The sequence below is a fragment of the Sceloporus occidentalis genome, unplaced genomic scaffold (genome assembly GCF_023333645.1).
Source record: "Sceloporus occidentalis isolate IW3139 unplaced genomic scaffold, rSceOcc1.0.p SCAF_9, whole genome shotgun sequence".
NCBI lineage: Eukaryota > Metazoa > Chordata > Lepidosauria > Squamata > Phrynosomatidae > Sceloporus > Sceloporus occidentalis.
The window spans coordinates 1,634,939-1,662,842 of NW_028316989.1; the positions used below are offsets into that span (position 1 = coordinate 1,634,939).

The following is a 27,904-nucleotide window of genomic DNA, read 5'->3' on the forward strand; positions in this document are numbered from 1 at the left end:
AATCCTGGGATTTGTTTATGAGACACCTGGACTCTTTGGCAGAGAAGGCTAAAGGCCTTGTGAAACGCAGGATGGAGCTACAGCACTTGTCAAAGAGCATTATTTCTACAGTGCAGACGTATCCAAAGTCGCACCACGCAGTGTTGCACATTAATTGTACCATGCAACTCTCGTGTTCAAATGCAATATTGCACAACTAAACCAAGATGGGTTTAATGCAGAACTCAATGCACATCTGCATACACAATGGCACTGTGTGCACATCTCTGCTTCTGCAGCCTTCAACTGCATACAGCTGTTCTACATTGGGCAAAAATGTCCAACAGCTTCTAGGAAGATCTGGACTAAACAGGGAGTTTTTAAAAGGTCTTTCAGGAGGGATATACAGTATCCCAGGTTCAGTGCTGAATGGGCTGGACATTGTCTGGACTATTCACACCAAACTCAGTCTTTGGGCACTACATTATCCAGACTCCACACAAAGAAGATGGAGAGAGGCCAGTTTCCTTGGCCCATACAGACAGGACCTAAGTAAAAAGTCTGTAGTCATCCATTCAAATTGAATCCATAATCTGTTGTCACACTCACTGAATTATAGCTTTGCTTTCTGGATAAAAAGAAAGATAGGGAAAGAGAAGCAGAGGAAAACATTTGACATCTGAGGTCAAGCATAATAAATATGACAAACACTGGTTAGCGGTTGTGTATTACTTTGTCTTGCAGCAAATGATGCATATTTTTGACTAGGGGCTAAACTGCATGATATTTTATTCTTTGCATCTTATGGAGATGCTGGGAATTGGCAGACACTTGGTTCACAATCCAACACTCCTAACTCTGTGTCAATTTATGGCCTCTTGTTTTTAAATCCAGTGATCTTGCTTCCTTGCCCTTGGAAAGAGAGTCAGCTTTCTGTAGTTGTCTGGATGTTGGACTAGGACTTTGGAGAACAGAGTTCGAATCCTTACTTGGCCATGGAAAGCTGCTGGGAAACCTTATGCAACTAAGCCACATACTCTCAGCTTCGGAGGAAGGCAAACGCAAACCCCCTCTGAATAAATCTTTCCAAGAAAATCCTGTGGCTTTAAGGGCTCCATAAGTCAGTGGTCCAAAACACACTGCAGAAATAATCCAGTTTGGGACTGCTTTAACTGCCCTGGCTCAATGCAAGGGAATTGTGGGAACTGTAGTTTTGTGAGACATTTAGCCTTCTCTATCAGAGAGCTCTGGAGCTACAATAAACTATAATTCCCAAGATTCCCTAGCACTGAACCAGGGCATTTAAAGCAGTCTCATACAGGATTATTTCTGCAGTGTGTTTTGGACCGTTGTCCATGTGAACAATATGGACAGTAGCAAATATCTACCCGTGAAGAAAAAACATTTGGAGACTATTAATCATCAAAATCTACACTGGAGAGCTTAATCTTGCTATAATGACAGGGAAAAGCAGATCTAACGCAGAGACTGTGTATCTCCATGAAATGCTCCTCTGTCCATCCTTCTTGCGCCTCCCTGCCATAATAGTTGGAAAAGCGCAACACCCTCAAAGACCCGTCGAAGCGAATGGAGTAAAGAGCCAAAGGGATTCCTCTGGGTTGTTGGCTGCCTCCTTGCCCTGTGGGCTGCTTGTGCCGCGTGCCAGTCTGACCTGTGGCCGCAACCTTGTGCCTTTGCCAGTAAATTGCGGTGAAGGAAAGGAACATTCAATAGGGGCATGTGTGTGTGTTTGTGTATGTGTTGAAGGAGGAAAAAGGAAAGCCATTCAGTCCACATCTTTTCAAGAGCGCTCTCTTTCCGTCTCTCCACTTGCTTTCTCATGTAGCAGAGTTCAGCAAAAACTAACCGCCATTGCTTTGCCCATCTCTTGGGCTCCAGGTTCATTTTCTTCCTTGTTTTTCCTTCATGGCAGAAGCTGGTTGTTTTATATATAAATATATAGGGGATTATATAATTTATATATAGGGCGTAAGTGTGTTGGAGGGCTTAAATACTCTAAAGTTACCATATGCTCTTGGAAGCTAACCAGGGTCAGCCCTGGTTAGTCCTTGGATGGGAGACCACCAACAAATACCAGGTGCTGTAGAAATAATGCAGTTCGACACCACTTTAACTGCCATGGCTTCATCCTACAGGACCCTGGGATTGGTAATTTGGTGAGGCCCCAGCACTCTTTAGCGGAGAAGGCAAAAGACCTTGTAAAACTCCAAATCCCAGGATTCCATAGGATGGAACTACAGCACATCAAGTGCGGTGAAACTGCACTATTTCTACAGTGTAGGCGCACCCTCAAATATCAGCTTCTTAGAACCCTAGCTCAGGTTTGGGATGAATGTGATGCCACATTTTGGTCCCATAGTTTAGCTGGATAGCAATGGGGGGAGATTCCTGCAACCACCATTTTGTCTGTTAGGATAGGAACTTGGCCAAACAGCGGTAGGAAGCCCTTCTTGGCTGGTAGTAAATGCCCCAACGGTTGCTCTGCTCCAGCCCTAAGCCACCTGTCTTGCAAAACTTTCTTTTGCTTCTTCCATTCATTACTTTTCATTAGAATACATTTCTGCTGACTATTGTTAGCAAAAAAACAAGCCAACACCTTTTAGTGTTTGGAGTTTGGTGACCGACGGGACTGTTTCAGGGTTGGAGGTCCCAGCAACCCAAATGGTTGTCAAAAGCCATCCATTAAACCCATTGGCCATCCTCAGCTAATGCGCCAAGGGCTGGAAAGCAAGCGGGCTTAAAGCTTTTATCCATTTAAATGTCTTTAATATTTTACATTGAGAGAAATAAGGATCAATGACTTGTTTCTAGAGTGGTGTTTTTATGGAGAAACTGGTCAACTTTCCTTCCACTAGGAAGGCCCTCTTCCATGCTCCCACCAAAGGCACCTATGGCAATGCCACTGCTGTGCATCCAGCCACACTGTGCATGATCCGAACCCTCACTCCTGAAGACCACTGGGACAGTTCATTCAAAGTTTGGATTACAATTCAGATTAGACTCACTGACCCGCTGGCATGGGACCCACCAGCCAGCACTGGCCAGAAAGGAAATAGTGGTGGGAGACTGCATGTGCATACATATATATACACTTACAAGTATATGTGTATGTGTGCATGAGAGAGGGAGGGATAGAGGTTGGCATAGTCTACTGTGGGCTTGCACATACAGCAATGCTGTGCATTGTAGATGTGCATCACTGTTGCACATTGCATTTTCACATGGCACATTGCGCACTGAGGTTGTGCATTGTGTTTGCACACTTCACAATGGCACTCAGTCATTGACATGCATTGCGCAGTGCTTCTACTCTGCATGGAGGTTGCATAGCATAGCTTATCCCGATATGGGGATATTTATGTGAAAGTAACTTTGTCACTCATACATATTATTGTTGCTTAGCCCCAACCAGAACCAACATCTTGAATCAATTGCTGGATGGAAAGTTAACATACTTGTAAATCCAATGGAGCTGATGTTAGATATACTAGACCTTTGGCATGTGAAACTTGTGCTCTGTTATTGTAATACAGCACCTTCCCAGAATCTATGCTTTCCATTTTGCAGTGTGCGGATATCCTGTGAAACTACCCGTCACATGATTTCGCATTAGGAAAGGTTTCCTTATTTTCATGGAAGGAAAGGATTTTGCTTTTTTAAAAAATGAACCGAATTTTGTGGCGTCTTGTTCAGCAAATCTCCATGTTTGCTGAAGTTAGGATCAGGCTTGTCTCCCGCTCGAGTCATTCAGCACTTAAAATGAATAATTAAAAAACCACTGCATAATAGAAGTAGATAAGGGGCATAAACCTTCCAAGGCCCAGGACAGGAGCCAAAGTTCCCTTCTCTCTGGAGTGTCAGTGACTGAGGGTTTTCCCCTTTACATTTATCCCGATGAAAGCAAAATTCATGTTACGGAGGTCTGTCTGTCCGACTTAAAACTACAACCTCTTTGGTCTCTCTTTTCTTTCCTACAAATGGATGGTGTACAGCTGAGTGGAATATGCGCACGTGTGCGTCTGTGTGCATGTGTTTTAGAGAGCTGGCATCCTGTTATTGTCGTCATGTGCCTACAAGTCATTTCTGACTTACGGTGGCACTAAGGTGAACCTATTATGGGATTTTCTTGGCAAGGTTTGTTCAGAGGAGGTTTTGCCATTGCCTTCCCCTGAGGCTGAGAAAGTGTGGCTTGCCCAAAATCACAACATTTAGAAGGAACCTCTTGACAATAAGAGTAGTTTGGCAAAAGAACCCATTGCCTAGAGTTCGGTCCCCTTCTCCGGAGGTCTTCAAAAATAGGACGGACAACTAGCTACCTGCTGGGCATCGGCCGATGCAAGAATGTTTGAAAACAGAAAGTTCTAAACCTTGTTGTTGTTGTTGTTGCAACTGGCTTGTCTGTTGTTTTGAATGCTCACTTTTGTCCACCAATTTTTGAGCGAGGGGTGGGGGGTGGGGGGAAGGAAGTCTTTTTGCCCAAGAAGCAGCATAAGAACCACCAAAAATAATAGAACATATCCTAACGTAATGGAACGACACAGAGCATATCACGCTAGAACATAACATAATGTTAGACAGCACAACATGGCATGACATGCGGTGTTCATCTCCTCTCAGAGTTTCATCTGCTAGTTTAGTCTGGGGGGGGGAGCAAAGTGTGACCCCAAGGCTTTTTTCATGGCCCTTGAACCCTCCAAGAAGGCTCTTTTTCCTTTTAGCCAGGGGAACATCCATCTGTTGTGCTCTTCCCTTGAGGCTAAGCAAATGAAGCCAACTGGCATATGCAAATCCCATGTATAGCTGTGTGCGATGCCAAGCACCCAGCCTGCTGTCCATCAGGTGAGCACACTCTCTGCCTTGTTCCATGGGTGCCAGGCTGGACCACAGTGCCATCGTCACCATGGCGATCCATCCTCTCCTGCATCCTGGGCTGCCTCCCCAGAAAAGCAGAAAAAGAGAGACTCTCAAGTCTCCACACTCCTCCTTCCCTCCTTCTTTCTCTTCTCTTCCCTTCCCTCCCTCTCTCCTTTTCTCAGGGTGGGGGCTGATATTTTATAGCTGCCCTTGCAGCCAATGGCATTGCAGACGGCTGAGATGCCAGCACCCGAGCGATGCTCTCCTCTCGGCTGGCGGTGCATTGCAGGGCACGGGGGATGCCCCTCAGGAACTCCTCCAGCTGACCCCTGCCACCTCCAGAGGACCAAGCTGGCATCCCTGCCTTTGCCTGGCTGGAAAGTTTTTAGTAATGCCACTCTCTGCAGAAGAAGAAACAGCAGCTGCTGAGCTGGGAACTTGGAACAGCTTGGGAAGTTTTGCCCACCAAGTTTTAAAAGTTTGAGGTTTGTTTGGGGCTGGAGCGTTTCCTTTCCTTCATGATCCAAAGCAGCCCTGAGAAGACCCTCTTGGGTGCGGCTGCCAACTCCACTGCCACCGGTGCCACCTTGCTTCTGCCCCCTCCTTCTTGCTCGCTGGCATCCCTGCTGCCCTGCGCCACCCCTATGGGGCAGACCTGAAGAAGGAAGCCTTGGTCCTCTTAGCCTCTGTAATGTGAAGAGCCTGGAAGATGTGAGCCTGCAAGGCTGGCAGGAGCAGAGAGAAGGGCACTGGCTCTCCTCGGCCGTGGATGGACTGCTGCTCCTTGGCTTTCCAGGGGAGCTGAGCTGGCCCTTGGGGACTGGGGGGGCTGCAAGTCACATGCCCCCAGAACTGCGCTGCTGCGGCTGCTGGACACTGGTGGGCCATGGCGATCCAGGGCATGGAACTGTGTGCCATGGCAGTGGTCATCATCCTTTTCATCACCGTCCTCAAACAGTTTGGGATCCTGGAGCCCATGTCTATGGAAGGTAACTACAAAACCCATCTATTGCAGCCCCCATCCTTCTATTGCACCTATTACCTTCCTCTCCTCTCTGTCTCTCCCATCCACCAACATCCTCCCCAGGGACAAAGGCAAATACTTGGCTGTCTTCAGCAAATGTAATGCTGTAAGATTTAGCAGAACTTTCTCCCCATCCTTTTATTTCTTTCTGGGTGACTGCTTGATAGAACCAAGTGTCCATATTGGGATGGTCCAGGGTGATTCTGGGACCAAGACTCTGTCCTGGGGGAAATTCCATGGGTCTTCCAAAATGCCAACAAGTAAAGAACCAAGGAAATGAACTTGGAAATGTCCAAAATCCACCTCTGGCTTGGAAAACTTGGTGCTTTTGAAATGTTAAACAGGTCAAGGAGCCCCGAAAAATGAATGACTGCTCTTGGATAGTTCCAGGAGAAGCAACTGGCCTCTTTCTTTTTCTTATGGCTGTTGTTATTATTGTGTGTCTTCAAGTTGTTTCTGACTTATGGTGACCCTATGTTATGGTGGTTGTTGAGTGCCTTTAGATCATTTCTGACCTATGGCGACCCTAAAGCAAATCTGTCAAAGGTTTTTCTTGGCAAATTTCTTGAAGGGGGGGTGCCATTGCCATCCTCTGAGGGTGAGAGAGTGTGACTTGCCTAAGGTCACCCAGTGGGTTTCCATGGCCAAGCCAGGATGCGAACCCTGGCCTCTAGAGTCCAATGTTCAAACCACTACGCCATGTTGGCTTTAAGGACAATCTACCATGGGGTATTCTTGGTGAGATTTGTTCAGAGGAGGTTTGCCATTGCCTTCCCCTGAAGCTGAGAGAGTGTGACTTGTCCAAGGGCACCTAGTGGGTTTCATAGCTAAGGAAAGAGAAATTTAAAGGAGAAGTAGAGGGTTATCAAAACAGTCTTGGGGTCCTCTTGCAGCCCCACTTTGCCTACCTTGGAATAAATTGAAGTTCTGTCAGTTCTTCACTGCGGAGACCATTCCCGTATCCCCAAGTCGCTGCTCTTCCTTCAGTGTTTTGGAAAGATGTTTCTGAGATCAAGGAATCCCCTCCTCCCATGGGATCCCTGTCCGCTTTGCTGGGATCTCCTGCTGAGGAAGAAGAGGAGAAAAGCTCCTTGCAAAGTCGTTTAGTGGTTCTTTCCTTCCTGCAGACGCCACAGTGGCTGACGGCCAAGTTTTCTGGAAAAGCATCTTCTTTTACCTCCCCAGCGTCCGAACAAGAACAAGAACAACAAGACATTCTTTTTTATAAAGAATAGGATTAACAATGATTCACACAGTAGTCTTGGGTGCATCCCATATCTCCTTCTTTGGGGAGAATATTAAATAAGAATACAGAGAGCAGGAGGTGTTTAAAGGGCAGGTTGCTGTCAAAAGCTATGGTGGGAAGACCAGCTTTACAGATGCATTAGATGGAGACCTTGGGAAAGAGGAGGCATACTGGGGAATTAAAACAAGCTGGGAAGCTGATCCAAAGTTGAGGGGGAGATGTTTGCAGCATCCATGATGGAATTAAGCAGGTCCAGTTTTGCTCTGTAACCAGTTGTTGTTGCTGTTGTGTGCCTTCCAGTTATTTCCGATGTATGGCAACCCTAAGGAGACCCTATCATGGGGTTTTCTTGGCAAGCTTTCTTCAGGGGGGTTTACCTTTGCCTTCCTCTGATGCTGAGAAAGTGTGACTTGTTCAATGTCACCCAGTGGGTTTCCTTGGCTGAGCAAATGGGGATTTGAACCCTGGTTGCCAGAGTTGTAGTCTGACACTCAAAGCACACTGGCATTGTCTGTAACCAGAGGAAGGGAGAATACCTGGGAATCGGCTATGAAGCCCTGAACAGAAGAGCCAGATAATAATTGTTATGGATCCAACTAAACCCTCCTGTGAACATCTCCCTTGGCATCTCATCCTCCGCACTTTGTAAATGCAGGTGTTCTTCTGTTGGCCAGAAGAGCTGAAGGGCTGGAGCTCAGCTCTGCAAGCCCTGCTTTGAATGCAGACGATTTCAGGCTCAGTCACAGTCCTAAGGAGCTCTACCTGTCCATCAGAGGAGACCAAGGATGGGCAACTGCAGTGATCCCAGGGCCATGAAGTAGCTGGGAGTCTACTTTTGATTTGGAAAGTGGCATCATTTGTAATGTTAAAGAGGGCCAGAAAGCCCAGGTACCTATTTGAACTGGCCCTCCAAAGTCAGCCTCTCTTTTTGGCCAGAGGAAAAAAAAACTATCAGGGGATATTGGGAAGGGTCAAGAGTCAAATTATTATCCTTATTGTGTTCAGAATTCAAATGCATAGCCATGTTAGTCTGGAAAGTCACTATGGAAAGGGATCTTGTAGCACCTTTGAGACTAACTGAAAGAAAGGAGTTGGTAGCTTGAGCTTTCCTAGACTTGAGCCTACTTACATCTGATGAAGTAGGCTCAAGTCTAGGAAAGCTCATACTGCCAACTTCCTTCTTTCAGTTAGTCTCAAAGGTGCTACAAGATCCCTTTCCATAGTGTCTCCAAGGTGCTACAAGATCACTTTGCATGTGTGTCTCCGTGAGCAAAGAGGTGCCCCTTTGAGTCTCTTGCCTCTTGGCACACAGGTTGCCCGGTTAGCTCCTCACGTCTCCTTGGGAATCTCCCCGGATGTATTCCACCATTCTGCCCTTGTGTACCTGGTAAAAACCAGCAACGGTAGCAGAAGCATCAGTAACCACAAAGTCATCTTAGCAGCCAATGATAAAATATTAACCAAGGAGGAAAACCTGTCTTAAATCAGGAAACCAAATCCCTTTCCAGGACCCCTCAAGGGCAGCAAGTATCTCCCCGGCTTCTCCTCCTCCGCACCATGGCAAAGGCCCAACTGGGCCCAGGAGGAAGAGGAGGAGACGGCGGAGGGGAAAGTGGAAGAAAGCCAGAGAATAAAAGACAACCCCCCAATGTGTCTGCCCACAAGCCCCTCTGGGTGGAAGGGAGACCTGTGTGCGAGGAGATACCCCTGAGCTGTGGCATCCCAATGGCTGAATCAGTACCTTTGCCCATGGCTCTGGGCAGCTTCGGAGCTGCACCAACTGTTTTCATCGTAATAAAAACCAAGAGCATAGTTGCTGCATCATGTCCCAGCCATGCTCCGACCTTGCTCTAGGGGACAATCTCATGCTGCATCTCAGTCCTTTGCTTTTATTCTATTTCATTTTATTTTTAAAATCCTAATCATAATAAATCTGCCAGGCAGAGATGCCGTAGGGTAAGGCAAGGCAATGCCGGTGGAGTTTGGATACAGTGCTGTGTTGATAAGTCAGTGGGATGGGAAAGAATGCAAACCCTCACTTGAATGCATGCAGCTGTGTTGGCCATTTTGCAAATCCAAACCAAAATCCACCAAAGGCATCACTGTTTGGTGGACTTTGCTTGAATGGTGTAAGAATTGTGTGCCTGAATTGGAGAGAAAAATATCCACCCAGCCTGGCATCCGGTTTCTATCAGTGGTCAGCCAAATTTTGGCATGAAGAAAGGCAACAAAAAGCAGGAAGGAATGTCCATCCCGAATTGATTACTTCCACACCAGTGACTCAAGCCTTAAATTGGCTTAACTCCTGTTGCACCAACAGTTGTACTTTCTCAGACTCAGAAGAAGGGCAGTATATAGTTGGCACAAGTGGGTCTGGCACTTGCCCTGGGTTTCACAAGCAGTTGCACTTTCCCCAAAATCAGGAGGTACCTTCTAATGTTTAGATGGAATCTCTGTTCCTGTAGCTTGCATCCACTGCGCCATTGTGTCCTATTCTCTGGAGCAGCAGAAAACAAGCTTGCTCCATCCTCAATATGATATCCGTTCAAATATTTAAACATGGCTTTTGTGTCCCTAAGATGCTCCTCTTGTTCATAGGAGACAGAGGCTGGAGGCCTCCTGGCCATTAATTCATTCTCAGGCCCAGGTCCTCTGGAGAAAAAAAAACCAAAACCTTGCATGGTCATCCACTTCCTCCTCTTTTTAATACATCTAGGAAGATGTGAATTAAAGTGAATTTAGCCTTACCTTTCACTTCCTCTTGGGAAGGCCTGGGCCATCAAGGTTGCCACTCTTGGCTCCAGCGCAGTCCCTGGCAAAAGGGAAAGGGGAGAAAATGATTGTGCAATTAGAAAGTGGAGAACAAATTCTGTTGACAGTGCAGGAGATGCATTAGGATCTTGTTCATCCTCTCATGGCTGGGTTGGTCCTGCAGACATTGCAGGCTTAATCATCCACAAAAGTCTTTCCCTGGGACCTTGAGTCAAGCTTTCTCTGACAAGCGAACAACTGCAGATGACTTTCTCTGGCTCTGATTTCATCCTTTGTTTTACTTCTGGAGAATTGACAGAGCAGGGAAGGGGATCTGAACTGACTTTGTGTCTGGCAGACCCATGGGTCTCTAGTTCAGACTGCCTCTCTCCGTTCCATAACATTTCTCAGATGGAAGCTGTTGCAAGGAATGGCCTTTGCGCTCCTTCTGAAGACTCCCTCCTCTGTTGATGTGGCAGTGAATCTGCACTGTAGAATTAATGCAGTTTGACATCACTTTAACTGCTGTGGCTCCATGCGATGGACTTCTGGGATTCGTAGTTTTGGGGAGATATTTGGGCTTCTCTATCAGAGAGCTCTGGTGCCAGAACAAACTACAAATCCCAGGATTTCATAAGATGGAGCCATGGCAGTTAAAGTGATATCAAACTGCATTGATTTTGTGACAACAGAAAGGTGCACAACAACAAAAAGACACTACCAAATTTGCAAAGGTGGAGTCCAATGGCCATGCTTTCACCCCTGCTTTCGTCCACCAATTGGTGTGTGCATGAGTTCATCCGGAGAGATTGCTGTGCACATGGAAGTTTGCACCAGAACCCACAAACACACACAAATTGTGACACCAATTTGAGCATACTGCAGTATGAACAGCCATAGCTTAGAGCCCTGCATCCTAACAGTTGTCCCACAGTTAATGCCTCCTTAAAACAGTTCTGCCTTGTTGCTCCAATTGATGGGTTGTGATGAGTTGTGACGTCAGCAACACAATTACCCGCCACAGGTTGCAGTTCAGTGTTTGTGGTGTGCCCCTCCAGACATCTAGAATGTCCTTTCTGGCAAAAGTTATTTTAAACATTTTTGCCCACATTCAGGAATGACTTTAAGAAGTTCATTGAGCATGAAAAAATAATAATGAAAAAGTGCGCGGGAATGACGCGGCTCGGGTAATTTTGATTTCCACGAGGACAACAGGCTTAACCACCCCTGTCTTATTAGGGGCGAGGGAATTGGAGAAAATGGATCGAAAGGGATTGCGTTGCTAAAGCTGTCACTTTCACACAAGGAGAGGTTCTCTAATGGAGTCGCAGGGAGCGCATCAAGGTTAAAGCCCTTTTTCCTATGGAGGAAGTGAAGGGAAAAGAAATGACAAAACAGCATTGTCTGGACAATCTCTCTGGCTTCGAAACACGCATGATTCAGGTCGCAGAGATGCCAGGCTTGGGGGATAAAACGAAACACAACTTTGTAACTTGGAGATGGTTCTTGGTGCATAGAGAATGTCTGTACGGATGCTGTGTATGCTCAGCTCTGGGCCCACACCAAACTCCAACTCCCAGAATTCCATAGCCTTAAGCCAAGGCAGTTAAAACGGGGCCAAACTGGATTTTTTCACCAGTGTGGATGCAGGAAGTTCTCCTCCACCATTTTCCTTAACCTGAATGGGAACTGTGCAAGCGCATGGCGGTTCACTCTTAATGGAGCACAAACCCAGCAACCTATTCTTTAGCCACCAAAGATGCCAGGCAGGTTATAAACGTTACAGAAACGATGTTTAGGAGACAATCCTGAAACCATATCCTTTGTGGTATACCCTTAGGAGAATGCATTTGGAAATAAAAGGTTGAAAGGTAAATGGGCTGCAGTCCATGAAAGCTCATGCTATAATAAATTTGCAAGTCTTTATGGTGCCACAGGACTCTTTGCCATTTTATAGTTGCTATAAAAGCCTGTTTTAAAATGTGGTTGTGGTTAGAGCACAAAGCAAAGAGTGCCGGCTCCTAAATGAAAGGAAAGAGGTGGTACTATGTGCAGCCATGTTGCACAGCTGTGACTAAACCCTCTTGAGTCCATCTAAACTGTAGAAATGGTGCTCCATTCCAGAGAGTCCTGGGATTTGTAGTTTGAGGCACTCTTTGGCAGAGAAAGCTAAAGACGTGGTAAAACCACAAATTCCAGGATTCCATAGGATGGAGCTGCAGCACTTAAAATGGTGGCAAACCGCATTATTTCTACAGTGTAGATGCACCCTCATACTCAAAAGGGGTGTTTTGACTAAAGATGCACCCTGAATGTTACCCTCTTTGCAAAATCAGAACCAAACCTATTTGCAATTGTTTTTTCTCTTGGCCTTTTGCAGACAGCAGCGATAGCGAGTTGGAGCTTTCCACCATCCGGCATCAGCCAGAAGGACTGGACCAGCTCCAGCTTGTGACCAAATTCACCAAGAAAGAGCTACAATCCCTCTACAGAGGCTTCAAAAACGTGAGTCAGAGGCTCCTACTCTGTTAGTTGTGAGACTTGAGAGCCAGCATGGCATAGTAGTTTGAGTAGGCAATGGCAAAGCTCCTCTGAACCAATCTTGCCAAGAAAACCACGTGGATACGTTCACCTTAGGGTCACCATAAGTCGGAAATGAATGAATGAATGAATGAATGAATGAATGAATGAATGAATCTTTATTTGTATACCGCTATTCCAATGATCACAGCGGTTTACAATCAGTTAAAATATGACAACAGCAAATCCAATAAAAGAAATCCCCCCACATTAAGCAATAAAATACAACAATAAAAATATCCATCATTCAATCACCTTTTAAAACCATTAAAACTAATAACAGCAATAACCCCAAAGACATCCATTACCTTACAATTACAACAGCATAAAGGAGAAGAGTGGAATTAAGGGACATGGGGGAAAGCAAGGCGGAAAAAATGAGTCTTTAGGTTTTTCCTAAAAGACTCTAGGGAGACTTGAAGGCACACAAGAATAAGAAGTTAGAAGTATCGCCACTGCTTTGCATTCCCATTTGTGGACATGGCACTATTGCTGTGACCACAAATGACCCTGAAGCTCATGTTTAAAGCCATCCATCCAGAGTAATGGAAACTTGTGCTGCTGGTGAGCAAAACATTGCAGGATGCTTGCTCACAAGAGGAGGAGGATGGTGTCACCATGCAGCACCTTGCTCTCCAGCAGCAAAGAGGGGATGCTCACATCAGATAGTCTGTTACCCATCGGCAGCACATACCTCCATCACTTTGGATGGCCAATCAGTTATTTAAGGTGGATTTCGGGGTTTAGACCCAAAGCAAGTCACACTCTCTTAGTCTCAGAAGATGGCAATGGCAAACCATCAACAGCCATAGTTAAAACGGAACTTTCCACCTCATCACCATTCCCACAAGTTTGCATTTCTATGGCTATTCATACAGTCGGATTATAAAGGTCCTTCTGGGCACCAGTTCATTCCATGCATCTGAGGAAGGAGACCAGGTCTACAAAAGCTTAGGCTACAACTGCTTTCCCATAGATAGTCTTCAATGTGCTACAAGATCCCTTTGCCTGCAGAGTATTTCTTGTGCAACTGTCTTACACTCAGACAAATACTTTTTTGTATAGCATAGCTTCAGGGCCTATCTGCCCCATTCAGTTCCATGGGTCTTTAATTGCCATTGCCTGTAATTCTTGGCTTCTCAGAGGCTACCGAAATAAAATATCCTTAAACACATTGTTTCCCCAACCGGTGGTCATCCATTTCTTGGTCCCAGTGCTCCTCTGCTCCTACTTGGGGACCATCCCAGAACTGACTGATGAATCGACACTCAACTCTGCTTTTTAGAGCCGCTCTTTCATGTTCCAGCTCCTTCGGCTCTGCTGAATGGAGAAGGGTTGGCACTTGTTTCCGAATGCATTAATTCAGCATCCGGCTGCTGTTTGCAGAGGAGTGACAAATCTTTTATCATGAGATTCTTTTAATCGTTTCCAAGTGTAAAACCAACCTTCTTTAATCCGGAAGGGTATCTTCGGCTACTTCAACTCAGTTCACACTCAGGCAGGGTCCTGGCCGAGAGCTTTTAGGGTTGAGAGGTTTTTTAAAGGGACAGTTGTGTGAAGCAAGAGGGTCCTTAAGGGTCTCCTGGGCAGTGTTGCCAGCACTGGCAGCTGGTTGGTCCCATGCCAATGGGGCAGAGAATCCGTCCTAGGCCTGGACACTGCAGTTGGCTCAGTCTTGTTGGTGCCCCAGAGATGAATATGGGGGCGAGATGAAGAGCAGAAGATGGAGTGAATAGCAGAAGTTTTGGGGCAAAGCTGAAAAGAGCCTGCCTTCTCCACCTGAGATCTTAGTCCTTTCCAAGGAGATCCAAGACTGCAGGTGAAATCCTGAGACTTGGCAACCTTGGGCAGCTACCAGAAGCAAAGTTTACTAGCCTTTTTCCTGTACATTTAACAGCTGCCCGGTGTGCAGAAGTTTAGCAAATGGGAGCTTTTCCCATCACTTTATAAATAAATAAGTACAGCCTATTGCCAGGAAAAAGTTCCACCAGCTTGATGTTTCTGTGTGTCAAGCTGTTGTTAAAGGCGCAGGGGCAGGAAAAAAGCAAACAGTGGCAACTCTTTCAGGAAATGGAGAAACATGGTGGAGTCTGGAGAGCAAAGAACAGGGACAGGACTTGCAGCTCTTTCCTTTGTGCAAGAAAAAGCACTTATAGCTGCAACCGTTTCCAAAAATGTTGTAAAGGATCCCAGGAGGCAAAAGGGAAAAGCCCTGGGAGATGCAGGCAACCCATTGTCTGTACTTTCCCAAGGCTTGTCAAAGAAGCTTTGTAGGTTCAACATGGTGGACCAGTCAAGGACATCAGTCAAAACCAAAAGCAACGGGGTCATTGTGGGTTTGGATTTCTTTTGCCGATATGAGCTAGGGTCTTGTTTGGTGCTTGCTCTGAAGTGGGGGATGTGACCTCCATGTGCCTTGCCTTTCCAGGAATGTCCCAGCGGCCGGGTGGACGAGGAGACCTTCAAGGTGATCTATGCGCAGTTCTTCCCCCAGGGAGGTGAGTCTTGGTTTGGGGGCTACAACAAATGTGACCCTACCATTGGGCTGGGAAGGCCAGGGCCTGCCATGGCTACCATTGGAGCTTCCTTCTGCCAGCCATCTTAGGAAGCCCATTTCTACGTCCTTCCCTTGGGCTACTGGCCACTCGGCTTTTCATTTGGGGGCACAATACATCTCCACAGTTCTTTGAATGGGAAGAAGGGTGGTCCAACTATTATCAGAGGCCGATGGATGTGGTGGCAGATGGTGACCAGGAAGGACAGGGAGGTTGCCGACCAATGTCTCCCCCTACAAGGAGTAGGTAGGGCGATGGTAGCCCACCTTCTCCTGCCGTTGCCTTTGCAGATGCCACCATGTATGCCCACTTCCTCTTCAACGCCTTTGATGTCGACCGGAACGGAGCCATCTGTTTTGAGGTAAACATACCTTTTCCCATTCCTTGGACTGCTGCTCTGGACTGTGCCCTTTAATCCTTTGGAAGGGTCAAATTAGGAAGCTGGAGAAGAGTTTTGCAAGGCAGCTGGACGTACTTGGAGCAGCTTCGCTTTCCATGACTGTGTCCTGATGGTTATTTTGTCTGAATGGCTTCCTTTGGATGACAAATCTGCCAAACCTGTCCATTGGAGGCAAAAGTTGAAGGAGTGAGCCAAAGAGTGAACCTGCTTTCAACACTCAGGGGTTGGAAAATTAGTGTTTGATGGCGTCTCACACGTTTTTCCCCGGGAAAGCCAGTCTCTCTGTGTCTTTCCTTTCTGCAGGATTTTGTTGTCGGCCTCTCCATCCTTCTGCGTGGGACGGTGCATGAGAAACTCAGCTGGGCCTTCAACCTCTACGACATCAACAAGGACGGCTACATCACCAAGGAGGTACCTGGCAAGAGCTGTGCACATGAGTGGATGGGAAGGGTCTCAGGTGCAATTCATTTTCAAGATGTACCTTCAGATGTTTGGACCAATCCTCTTTCTCAGGGGCTCACTCTTTCCATCGGTTATGTTACTTGTCACTTGCAACCCAGTTTATTTTGTCCCAATCTTTGCCTTTGGAAGGATTCAGATCAGACGGACAGTGATTTTTTTTACAGCTCCCAGACTTCCCATCCATCTTGGGGGTATTTTGCAAGTAATAGTCCAAAAGTCTACCAGGGGGATTCTAGAAGTAGTAGTCCAAACTGGGGATTCTGGGAGTTGTAATCAAAAAATCGATCTGAAGAATCTGGGAGTTGTAATATAAAAATGGGTAGGTAGGTGGATGGATGGATGTAGGCCTTTTCCCTCCCAGTGCCATTGGACTATAAGTCCCAGCAGCCCCAGCAAAGGAGAAGCTGGCTGACCCCAGCTCCCAGTCTGCTCTAAACGCTTTGCTCTCCTTCTCTCCCAGGAGATGTTGGCAATCATGAAGTCCATCTATGACATGATGGGACGCTACACCTACCCAATCTTGAGGGAAGATGCTCCAATTGAGCATGTGGAGAAGTTCTTCCAGGTAGGAGGAGAGGCGAGGGGAGGGCATCAGCTAGCAAAGAGAGGGACTAAGGGGCAGACGTGGTGGGTTTCTTGCCCAAAGAGATAGTCCATATACTCCAGTTACACGTGGATGGAGGAAAAAAGCGAACATGTCGGAGCAGGAACAGCAGACAAGATGATGTCAGGGGCCATAAACTACAGGCAGCAAAAACTGCAGAGTAGACATGGCCAAAGGTGGGTTGCCTAATTCTCCCTGGCTCTCTGCATAGCATTTTCGACTGCCTAGTGAGCTACTTTGCATCTAAAGATCAAATGGGATTTTTACAGAAGAGCTCCCCCAACTGGTGAAAGATGTCTGTTTGCCATGGCACAAATTTCCCCCTCACTTGCGTATCTTGCATTCGGCATGCTTTGTTTTGTAATTGGTTGTTACAAGGTAAAAAGGAGTTGAGTTTGATCTAGTTACTGGGGCTTACATTTCTGAGGAACTCCTGTTATGGGAGGAAAGACAGCTTTCATCACAGCAAATATGTATTCCCCTTAACATCTAGTTTGACCGCAGGCTTACAAAAGATTTTTAGCTGACCCAAAAAAGGTAGGAAGAAAACAATCCAGGGGTTACAAAAGAAGGAAGCTGTTTGGGTTGCTGGTGGGGAGCTGCATGCATCTATGACAATCCTTGCAAAAACTCAGGGTCACGGGAAGAGAAGGGAGTGCATTTGCTGACGTTGGCCTAGGCACCCGCCATTCAAAGAAGGCGTTCTGCATTTCAGAAAATGGACAAAAACCAGGACGGCGTGGTCACCATCGAAGAGTTCCTAGAGACTTGCCAAACGGTGAGCTTGCATTGGGTGCTCCAGAATCTTACATTTCTATTTTAAATGTGACTTTGAAAAGAAGTGTTTAAAGAAGCTTTTCTCTTGATGGGATACAGCCAAGTAAGGAATGCTCCCATATAAGCCACCGAAAGAAGAAAAGTTGGAGTTGATCGAATTTTGTTTCCTGTGTAGGTATGCAGATGTCTTTCTCGTTGTGCGCCCTCAAGTTATTTCTGGTTTATGGCAACCCTTAGATAAACCTATCATAGGGCTTTCTTGCAAAATTTATTCCGAGGGGTTTGCCTTTGCCTTCCTTTGAGGCTGAGAGCATGTGAGTTTCCGAAAGTCACCCAATGGGTTTCATGGCTGAGCAGTACTACAGGTTGCTTTTGCTCCTTAACGTAGATTAGAAATGTTGGCTCTGGCTAATTTCATTTATCGCTTGGTGGACACAGTTTGGGCATTACGCTGTTGTTGATGAACGCCGTTCACATTTCCCATTGGAAAATTCAGTCTTCAGTCATTGCATCTCTCTGTCTCTTTCCTTTCAGGATGAGAACATCATGAACTCCATGCAGCTGTTTGAAAATGTCATTTAGGACGCTGGGGAACCGTCCGCCTCGTCTCTCCTGACCCACCTTGGCCTCCTGCACTTGGACCCAGCGTCCAACTTTCCTCTGAAGCACACACACACCTCTCTCCCAGAAAGAGCAAGGAAAACAGCAAACAAAATCAACCAAAAACTCTTTTTTTATACTCAAAGTGGGGGGTGGGGGGTGGGAGGGGAAGACCAAAACCATCCGGACGAGATGCCATTTGCACGGTTTGCAAGACTTGCTGGATTCTCACGGTTGAGCATCTAAGGACAGGAAGGACGAAGGAAGAAAAGAGGCCGGAGACCATGAATGTTGGTGAGGTAGGGCTCACATGAGAAAGCGTGGAAAAACGTGTTTCAGGGTTATTCTTTTTAATGAGTAACACTCCTTCCTCCCTTCCTCATTTATTAAACTTGGGTCCTGAAGCATCTGATTCTTCATTACATGACAAAGGAAATTGATCTCTCCCTTGCAGAGAGCAAGAGGGCTCTTGCCTGCCTCCTTTTCATTCCGGAGGGAGATGCTCCAGCAGAACTTTTGATTCAGATCTGGTTCTCGTTTTGCCAACACTTAACCTCATCCATGATCCCTTATGCCTACTAGATGGGTCCTTGCCTTCTCCAGAATGCCCCCGGACCATTAATCCATCGAATGGGGTCCCAGTGCATTGCATGTTTCCCCATGCGCCTGGACCAGGCATGTGCTCAGTTGGTCCTTTTGAAATCTTTGCCACAGGGCTGCTCCATGCCAACATTGCTCCTGATGGCCTTGTTCCATTCGGGTACCAATTCTGGGACTCAGCATCGCGTGCGCCTCAATGGTTTGGTTGCCAGTTGGATCTGCATGGCTGCACAATTGCAGACTAGTCCCTTCTAAGTGACTCTGTTGCTGACATCCATTTTGGCTGTTTACATTAGCAGGACTTTGCTGTAGACAGATGCTCATGGACACTGGAAGAAGAACCATCTCAGTCTTAAATGCTTCAGGATGCATCCATGCTATGCAGCTAAGGTACTTTGGTACTTTGACTGTCATGGTTCCATTCTACTGAATCCTGGGATTTGTAGTTCATTGGCAGCCAGAAAACTCTATTGCTGTCATTCAGGGGAATGGAGGAAAGAATGTAAGTACATCCCCAAATGATCCATTCCAGGAGTCCATATGATGGTACCATGGCAGTTAAAGCAATACAGAGCTGCCATGAATGCGCAGTGTGGACACAGCCTTAGTCACATATTTGGCAGTGGACACGATGCTCTTCCTCGCCATTTTTTATCCTTACAACAACCCTGGGAGGTAGGTCCACACCAAGAGCAGGTGGTTGGCCAAAGTCACCTGGTCGGGTTTGTAACTCAGCCAGGACTAAATCCAATACACTACCCAACTGGCTCTTTCCCAGATTGACTTGTCTGTCCAGCAAAAAGAAAAACCCATTGCATTTGGAGAGGGAAAGTTCTGGTGACCAGTCAATATGGCGCAGAGGCTTGTCTGGTCAACAAGTCTTCTAAGGCACACTCACTCAGTTGACACCAGTTGCTAAGTCTTTCCCTTGCCTTGCGTGGCCTGAACATGTACATTGTGGGGGGTGTTGCAAAAGCACATCAATGATGAGGAAGAGGCTGCCCTGCAGAGAATTTGGGCTTTGCATTGCTGGCTTTCTTGTCCCCTTAAGCAGCTCCAAGACCACAAACCAGGCTCCATGCATCTGCCCCATTCCCTTATCGCTCCATAGCTCTTCAACAACCTGCCTTCTGGTTCTTGGGGAGAATTCTATCATTGCTTTCGGAATTAAGGTGCGCACCATTATTCCCCACTGTTTTCCATTTTCTTTTCTTTCTGCCACATCAGACTCATAGTCTGGAGGGATTTAAACCATGATGTAAAAAGGACAAAGAGAAAGAATATTTTTTGATGGACTCACTTACTGATTGCTTTTTAAGGTGTGGTTTTAATTGTCTGCTAATGATGTCTATCAGTAAATTACAAAGGAGGGGGGAAAAGAACCAAACTGAATGTGGAGCCAATGCTACGGATTTGCAGAAGGCTGCATTAATGGAGAATGGCAGCTCAAACATTAGAGACAATGTTCTAGAGACAAGATCTAGTCGTTCAGGTGTGTACAAAGGACAGATGTACTAAACCAGGTGGGGAGGATTTCATATGCACTTCTGTGAAACCCCTGCCCTGTGCCATAGACCCCAAATGTGACTGGACCTGGCCTTTGGAAGAGGACCTGCTCCCACCCTTGTTCTTGCATTTACAACAACCCAGCCAAGGTTTCAGGTTTATCTCCTCTGGGTCTTCTCCAAACTGATAACAGCTGGATCACACATCCAAGCTTTCCTTTCCTTTACTAAGCTAAAAATGTGGCTCCGTCCTTTACGACCCGCTTCCTGAATTCTTCTCAGGATCGTGTAAGTTTGCACTAGGGAGACAATCTCTTTGTAAATTCCATTCTCATGCGCAGGGATGCAAACATGTTAACCTTTTTTTCCTTCCCGCTGTGCGAAATCCCTCGAAAAACCTGCGCAGTCCAGGATATATTCCGTGAAAATCTAAGCGTAGAATTTCTTATGAAGGCAGTTTTAAAAAGAGGGATCCCAGATTGGCCGCTTTGGGCTGCGTCTGCATTGCAGAACTGATGCAGTTTGACATTGCTTAAACTGCCATGGCTCCATGTGATGAAATCCTGGGATGTGTAGCTTCAGGAGGTATATCGCCTTCTCTGCCGGAGAGCTCTGGTGCCACATCAAACTACAAATCCCGGGATTCCATGGCAGTTAAAGCAGTGCCAAACTGCATTGTTTCTGCAGTGCAGATGCAACCTTGCTTAACTAAGTACTTAGTTAATTAAGTTAAATACTTAAGGCCCCATCCCACTACAAAATAAATCATTTTTGGAGTCGAATCGATGACGCGGTTTAGTTCACGCTATTCGAGTCTTCGATTTACCTACCCATTTCAGTTCAATCCACTTCACATTCAGTGCTTCCGGACTCGAGTCACATACAATACTCACCTAAGGAAGGGCTGCATGCCTGGCACTCGCCTTTTCCTCCGGCCTCCTCTTCGGAGCCTCCTTTCACAGCACAACCAACCGGGGAGACTGGCGCTGGCCCTCGTCCGCTGTAAGGACTTGAGAGTCCCTCACTGTATATTTTAATAAAATAAACATGATAAAAAAGACAAAGGAGTTTCTGCTCATTATGTTTCCTGTCTGGACAAGCATCGGGAAGCATCGGGGAGAGTGGAAAGGACACCTTTGGAAAAGGGGGGCAAGTCACACTCTCTCAGCCTCAAGGAAAGGCAACAGCAAAACTCTGAACAAATCTTGCCGAGAAAACCCCGTGACAGGGTTGCCTTAGGATTGCCATGAGCTGGAAATGACTTGAAGACACACAACACACACACACACACACTCAGTATCTAGGACACACATCTCAAAGGAGTCGGGACTAGGCTCCAAGGGACTCATTCCTGGCTCTCCAGCCCTCCTGGGGCTGCATTCAAACACATTTCCCAAATCCCAATACTAGCCACAGGAGGGCTGCCCATGCAGCGATGGCTCTTATCCGGATAAGATCTTAGCCAGCTGCTCTTTGGCGATGAGGCCACAAGAGGGCGCCGGAGAGAGAGAGAGAGAGAGAGAGAGAGAGAAACGGGAGCCTGGAGGGAAGAAGCCGCCCTTTCTGCTGCCGCCAGAGGGCGCTCCAGGACAACAGGAAAGGGGAGGCGCCCTTAGCGAGTGCAGCGACTGAGTTTGGGACTACAATTCCCATCACCCCCAACCGACCCACATGCCCATGGCCCTGGAGGAGGGCTCAGGCATTCTGGGAATGTCCAGAAAGGGGCTTGAGGGGGCCAAGGGCCCAGACAGGCTGCAGGGAGACCTCCCCCAACCTCTGCATGGTCTGGGGATGATGCCACAGGTTCGCCAAGAGCAATGGTTCCTAAACACTGATCCTCCAGATTTTTGGACTCCAACTCCCAGACGTCCTTTCTATTGGCCAAGCTGGCTGGGGCTTCTGGGAGCTGAAGTCCAAAACATCTGGAGGACCAAAGGCTGGGGAAATTAAAATTCAAATGTCATCATATCAGTCATTTTTGAAGCTCCCAGTCTTTCAGGAAAGTCTCTGGCAACCTTTTCATTCCAACCAAAGCCGCTATTTCGTCCATTTCGACTACAATGGCCAGGGAACCATAGAGAAGGGAGACTCTGTGGTTCAGGGCCTGGGCCACTCTAGCCCTCACCTCTATGGTGCTCCATAGAGATAGCAATGAAGAAAACATGTGGCTCCTTGAAATGCAAATTCAGCCTAAAATAATAATCGCAGCAGTTTGCAACTCTCAGCGGACTGCATCTCCACTGCAAAATGGCATCCCCTCTACTTTTTTATAGTCTCTGCCTTTGCCTCCTCTTCTCCCTGATTGGCTGCTGCAGCATGCCTGCCGCAATGCCCCATGGGAGTTGTAGTTCCTCTGTTCCCTTCTTTAAAAGGCTGATGCATCACTGAGCTTCCAGAGAGCGAAGGGCATTGGCTGCAAACAGCTGTTTTGCAAAGCAGCCCCAGCCTGCAAAAGATTGGAAACCTTGCAAAGGAGAGCCCAGGTTTAGTCCACATATTTACTTTCCTTTGGTTGCATTGCTGTCTTGTTGCCTTTCTTTCCTCCAAGGAGCTGAAGGTGGCACAAAGGGGGCTGCTTTCCTTCCCTTGGGGGTCCCCAAACAACCCTACCTTGCAGGGCTGTTGTGAAGACTTGGTAAGAATGCAACAGCTATTGTTATGCCAGGCAGATAGCTTCTCTTCTGTAGCAGGAATGATTATTGCAAAATTGTAGCCTTGTTAGTCTGGAGTATAAGTACAGGTTGAATCTCCCTTCTTAGGAGCTCCAAAATCCCAAATAGCTTTGTTTCGTGCACAAAATTATACAACATTTATGCACCCTTGTTTTGAACAATGTTGTGCATGAAACACATGTTTAAATTTTGTATGCTGCATTTAAAAAACAACAACACTTTTTACTGCTTTAATTGGATTGTTTTAATTGTTGCATTTAAAAAAAAAATGCCCCTTTAAAATATTCTAGGAAATTAAGGAGATGCTTGTTTAATTCGTGACGATGGAAGAAGGTTATTCTTTCCTTTTCTTAAATCGCTGCCCAAAATGAGGGCATCAAGAAGCCCTTCAAAACCAATCCAGGAAAGTAACTACAATAGAAGCTGTTACTCATAGGAGTAAAAGATCACTACTCTTTACTTAATTATATCTTTGCAACTGCCCAAAGTGATTACATTAAAGTGCTCTTAAAAATCAATTCAGCAAAGCAACTAGAAGCTGTTACTCATGACAATAAATTAACTTTGCTCTTGAATAAGACATATCCTTGTTTCAAAGAGTGGTGCAGTGGTTTGAGCATTGGACCCTGGAGACCAGGGTTCGAATCAGCCATGTATACCCAATGGGGGACTTTGGGCAAGTCACACTCTCTCAGCCTCAAGGCAAGGCAATGGCAAACTCCTATGAACAAATCCTGCCAAGAAAACCCCATGACAGGTCGGCCTTAGGGTCGCCATAAGTTGGAAATGACTTGAGGGCACACAAGAACACAAAAGGACCAAGTTACCTCCAAGACCTCCTGTTCTCTTCCCAAGTGGCCACCATCTCTGTTCACTTTCAGGTTTGGATGCCGGTCCCATTGCAGAGAGCCCTTCTGGTGGGTCTCAGCGGGGCACATCTGGGGAGCCACAGCTGGCGGCGTTTGGGGTCCAGGGGGGTTTCCCGTCTCTGCGGTGGAGCCATGAGGCTGGTCCAGTTCCACGCCAAGGACTCAGCGGCCGAGCCTCGGATCGGTCTGGAGGAGAAAGACGGAGGAGACGTGGTGGACCTCAACGCTTTCGACCCATCTTTGCCCAGGACCATGCGGGCATTTCTGGAGGCAGGAGAGGTGGCACTCGCAGTGGCTAAAAGGTAAGCAGAAACCTCCAGGAAGGCTGTAAATAACTTTTTAAATGCCAAATATCTCACAGAACTACACTTTTTAATCCTTGATATAAATAAGTTTTTAAAAATGTTATGGCCATCCCAAGTTGGCAGCCATCATGACGTCTTGTGGCAGTGGGTTCCATAGTGTAACTATGCATTGTGTGAAATCCTCTTGAAGACCACCATCCCTGCCTGCCTTTTCCCATCCGCAGAGCGCGGGAGTCTGGCCAGCATCACCTGCCCCGTTCCCAAGTGACCCTCAGGGCTCCCATCACAAACCCAGACAAGGTGATCTGCGTTGGGATGAACTATGTGGACCATTGCCTGGAGCAGAACGTGAAGATCCCCAAGGAGCCCATCATCTTCAGCAAGTTCTCCAGCTCCATCGTGGGACCCTTCGACCAGATCCTCCACCCGGAAGAGAGCAGCGTAAGGAGACAACCAAAGTGCCGTCCTGTTCTGGTGCCAATGGAGAGGCTCAGAGATGCCTGTTTTCTCTGAAGATGCCAGCCACAGATGCTGGCGAAACATCAGGAAAGAACTCTTCTAGAACATGGCCTCATAGCCTGAAAACCTACTAAAACCTATGCCTGTTTTGCCTTCCAGGAAGTGGACTGGGAAGTGGAGCTTGCCTTTGTCATTGGGAAGAAAGGGAAGCACATCCAGGTAACGCAGAAAAGGGGGGGAGGCTGGAAACAATGTATTGAAAAGATATTTTGTTTTTTTTATTTCATATTTTCCATGCTTTTTATTTTGGCGCCCTTCTCCTGGAGTGGGACTTTCCAGATGTTGCTGGAGTGGAAGTCCCAGGACCCCGAGCGCATCTTGGGGAATACTGGGAGTTGCAGTCCAACAACACTAAGAAACGCTTTCTGGAACCTCCTGAAAGTAAAAGTGTCATTTTGATCCACTTTCCATTTGCTTTCTTTTTGCGTTACTGCTTGGTACAAATGCATCTGAAAAATGCATTTTTCATTTTTCTGCTTTTAAAATCTCATTTCTGAGCAGGATTCATCTAGTGTGATAAGGCTTTTGGAAGGTGGCAAGATTCACATTTCTGCCCTCAAAGCAACATGTTTTGGATGGTGTTATTTTTAACATTGACAGACATGATAGTTCTGTCTTTATTTCCTGAACCCCAGGAGTCGGATGCCATGGACCACGTCGCGGGGTTTACCGTTGCCCACGATGTGAGCGCCCGGGACTGGCAGATGAAAAGGAACGGAAAGCAGTGGCTTCTGGGGAAAACCTTCGACACCTTTTGCCCGCTGGGTCCCGCTCTTGTCACCAAGGACGCTGTGTCAGGTTTGAACTTGCAAACCCTGCTTTTTGTCGCCTCTTCATTTTGCACCCTTGAAATGAGGAGGCGGCAGCCTTGGTCTTGCTTTGTCTTGCTACACATCTCCTGCACTGACTCTTTGTGGTCTCAGTGTTGTGGGAACATCACATTTTTCCTGTCACATTACTGGTGCAAATAAAACAACAACGGGGCTCTGCATGTGTCCGTCTACACAAACCCAAACTTTGGTGCTTACCCTTGAGAGCCAATGTATTAAAAATATTTTTTAATGTTCAGTTAGGGTCTCAAAATTTGATCCTCTCTTTTGAAGCCTTGGATCATTCCAAATGTTCAGTCTTGTCTGCATGGGTGAAAAACCCCATCCTTACCCCAACACCATTGCTACTCGAGTGCACAAATGGCAGCTTCCAGTGAAATACCACGGGTTTCCCCCATTGACCCAACTTTGTCCCCAAGTTGGCAAAGTCACAGATTTTGTTATCCACGGAGGGTCCAGGAATCAAACCGCAGCGGATAACAAGGACCCACTGTATTGTGTTAAAAGGCCTTTATCTAGAACTATCCCTGTTCTCCTATGGGAGGTTCCACCGGGTCCTACATCTCTCTCGTTCCTTCCTTCCTTAGATCCGCACAACCTGGGAATCCGCTGCCGTGTGAATGGAGAGCTGGTCCAGAACAGCAACACCAACCAGATGATCTTCAAGACAGAGGCACTGGTCGCATGGGTCTCCCAGTAAGTGCCACCCTCCTCACCGTTTTCCCAAAGCATGGTTTTCTTTCTCTTTTTCCTTTCTGTGAATGCTTAAGAAAGCAGACCGCAGGACAGGACAGGTCCAGAAGCCAGCCATTTAAAGCCATTTTCTGGTTTAATAAAGAGCCAGTGTGATGCAGATGTCTGAGCATTGGATTATGACTCTGGAGACCAGAGTTCACTTCCTTGCTTGGCCATGAAACCCACTGGGTGATACCTTGGGCACATCATACTGTCTCAGCTTCAAGAGAAGGCAATGGCAAGCCTCTCTTGTTAAGAGGACCCCATGAGAGGGTTGCCATAAGTCGGACATGACTTGAAGGCACACAACAACGAGCAAATCCAAGAAAACACTTCTGTGTTTAAAGCCAAACTGCAAACATGTATCATAGGCCCATTCTGGTTCCGACTAACCAACAAGAGCTGGGCCTTAGAAGTTGGCCAGTCCCAAACTTTGGAGCTCCAGATATTTTGGACTTCAGCTCCCAGAACTCCTGTTGGCCAAGGTAGCTGGGGCTTCTGGGAGTTGAAGTCGAAAACACCTGTAGGAACAAAGAAAGATGTATGTAGAGGAACAAAATAATGAATTATACTCTACTGTGGAAATGTGGGCCATGTCCTGGAAATATAGGATGCATATTGGAAATGTAGCATAGGTCCTACAATTGTACACGTCCCAGCAATGTAGGACATGTCCGGGAAATGCGTTGGCCATTGAGACCATAGACCTTCTTCTTATTAACTTAAGTCTGGGGGTATGTGGCAAAGTTTACCTGAACTCTACACAATCCTGTGTCAGTGGTTACACTTTTTCCTGGCCAAAGTGGCACTGAGTCAAGATGGGTAAAGGCAGAGATCCTACCTGTAGTAGGCAGAATGTAACGCTTTGCCTGTGCAGTTTTGTGTGCTCTGCTTGCCTTTGCAATTGTCAAGACCCTTGCTAAGCCATAGACTCTGCTGGATTGTGTTTTTGGCAGGTTTGTCACTTTGTACCCAGGCGATGTCTTCCTCACGGGGACTCCACCGGGTGTTGGGGTTTTCCGAAAGCCACCCATCTTCCTCAAGGTAAGTGCTGTTCCCAGTTGAATTACAGGTTGTCCTCCTTAAGCCCCTTGCCTTGGAATCCTGGTTTTAAAAACTGGAAAGTGACACAAGGGACTGAAAAACATGGGGCTGGAGGAGCAGAGCAAGATTCACATGTGCAACCCTTTCCCCACTTCTATAGTCTGTTAACTGGACGAACAGTTTTGGCTTGGTGCACATGAGTGCCCAATGTCCCTATTAGTCTCTATGGGCACACCAGATGCCTCCATTAGCTTTGTATAGTTTTAACATATTTGGAGTGAGGGGATTGGAGCCGGAGGCTTACGCCTATTGCTGTTCTCCCACCGCACAGAAAGGAGACGAAGTGGAGTGTGAAATCGATCAACTGGGAACCATCCGAAACAAGGTGGCATGAAGATGTCTTGCTCCGTCGCTTCAGGAGGTGGCTGGTTAGTTGCTGCACAGCTATGACTACAAAAATGGACTGCTTTTGTTGATTCCAATTGCAAGCACAGATTAAAGAAATTTTAGAATTAAGTTCCTTGGAATAGGCACCGATGAGATTCCTCCTGTCAAGAATCACTAGAAACTTGGTAGTTCCTGCAATATTTGATGGGGAAAAGTGAGTGTGTGCAGATGTGCACTTTACTGTTGTGCCTTTTCATCTTCTGAATGCACATTAACAGGAAGATGTTTGTCTGCAGTGCAGAACTTCTGTGTGGGAGACTTCCCCTTTAAACTCTCTAGATTGTTGAATCAGAATAAAAGCAACTATTAATCTCATATTGGAGCCTAACTTGTAAATACTGTTATTTTATATTGGAAGCTCCAGCATGGAGTTTCTAACCCGTGGTTTGAAGGTTCTTCATTGACCAAGACCTGTGCAAAGATGGGCACATCCTACACTAGTCAAGGTTCTTTGAACAGTTGCACAGATGCAACTTCTAAGCATGGAAATGCTGTGCTGGAATAGGCTGTAAATTGGAATAAATT

The 27,904-nt window shown here is 46.7% G+C and overlaps 2 protein-coding genes across 5 annotated transcripts in view; both read left to right on the forward strand.

Annotated features, from left to right (window-relative positions):
• The window catches only part of KCNIP3 (potassium voltage-gated channel interacting protein 3), a 53,053-nt gene extending 34,796 nt beyond the window's left edge, over window positions 1-18,257 (forward strand). For 3 of the 4 annotated variants that reach the window (XM_089537438.1, XM_089537439.1, XM_089537436.1), the window contains 7 exons: window positions 12,256-12,380; window positions 14,884-14,953; window positions 15,301-15,371; window positions 15,714-15,821; window positions 16,333-16,437; window positions 17,192-17,254; window positions 17,788-18,257. In XM_089537438.1, coding sequence (XP_089393564.1) covers window positions 12,256-12,380; window positions 14,884-14,953; window positions 15,301-15,371; window positions 15,714-15,821; window positions 16,333-16,437; window positions 17,192-17,254; window positions 17,788-17,835 — 590 coding nt within the window. In that variant the 3' untranslated portion in view covers window positions 17,836-18,257. The remainder of the gene's footprint in view (window positions 1-12,255; window positions 12,381-14,883; window positions 14,954-15,300; window positions 15,372-15,713; window positions 15,822-16,332; window positions 16,438-17,191; window positions 17,255-17,787) is intronic. The other variant, XM_089537437.1, reaches the window with a different exon arrangement.
• Window positions 18,258-22,331: 4,074 nt separating this feature from the next.
• LOC149306688 (oxaloacetate tautomerase fahd2, mitochondrial-like) lies at window positions 22,332-27,684 on the forward strand. The gene is made up of 8 exons (XM_089537638.1): window positions 22,332-22,441; window positions 23,512-23,801; window positions 24,029-24,245; window positions 24,423-24,482; window positions 24,959-25,121; window positions 25,741-25,849; window positions 26,845-26,932; window positions 27,264-27,684. Exons 2-8 carry the CDS (start codon window positions 23,518-23,520, stop codon window positions 27,324-27,326), a joined length of 984 nt encoding a protein of 327 aa, XP_089393764.1. The 5' UTR covers window positions 22,332-22,441; window positions 23,512-23,517; the 3' UTR covers window positions 27,327-27,684.
• The last annotated feature ends 220 nt before the right edge of the window (window positions 27,685-27,904 follow it).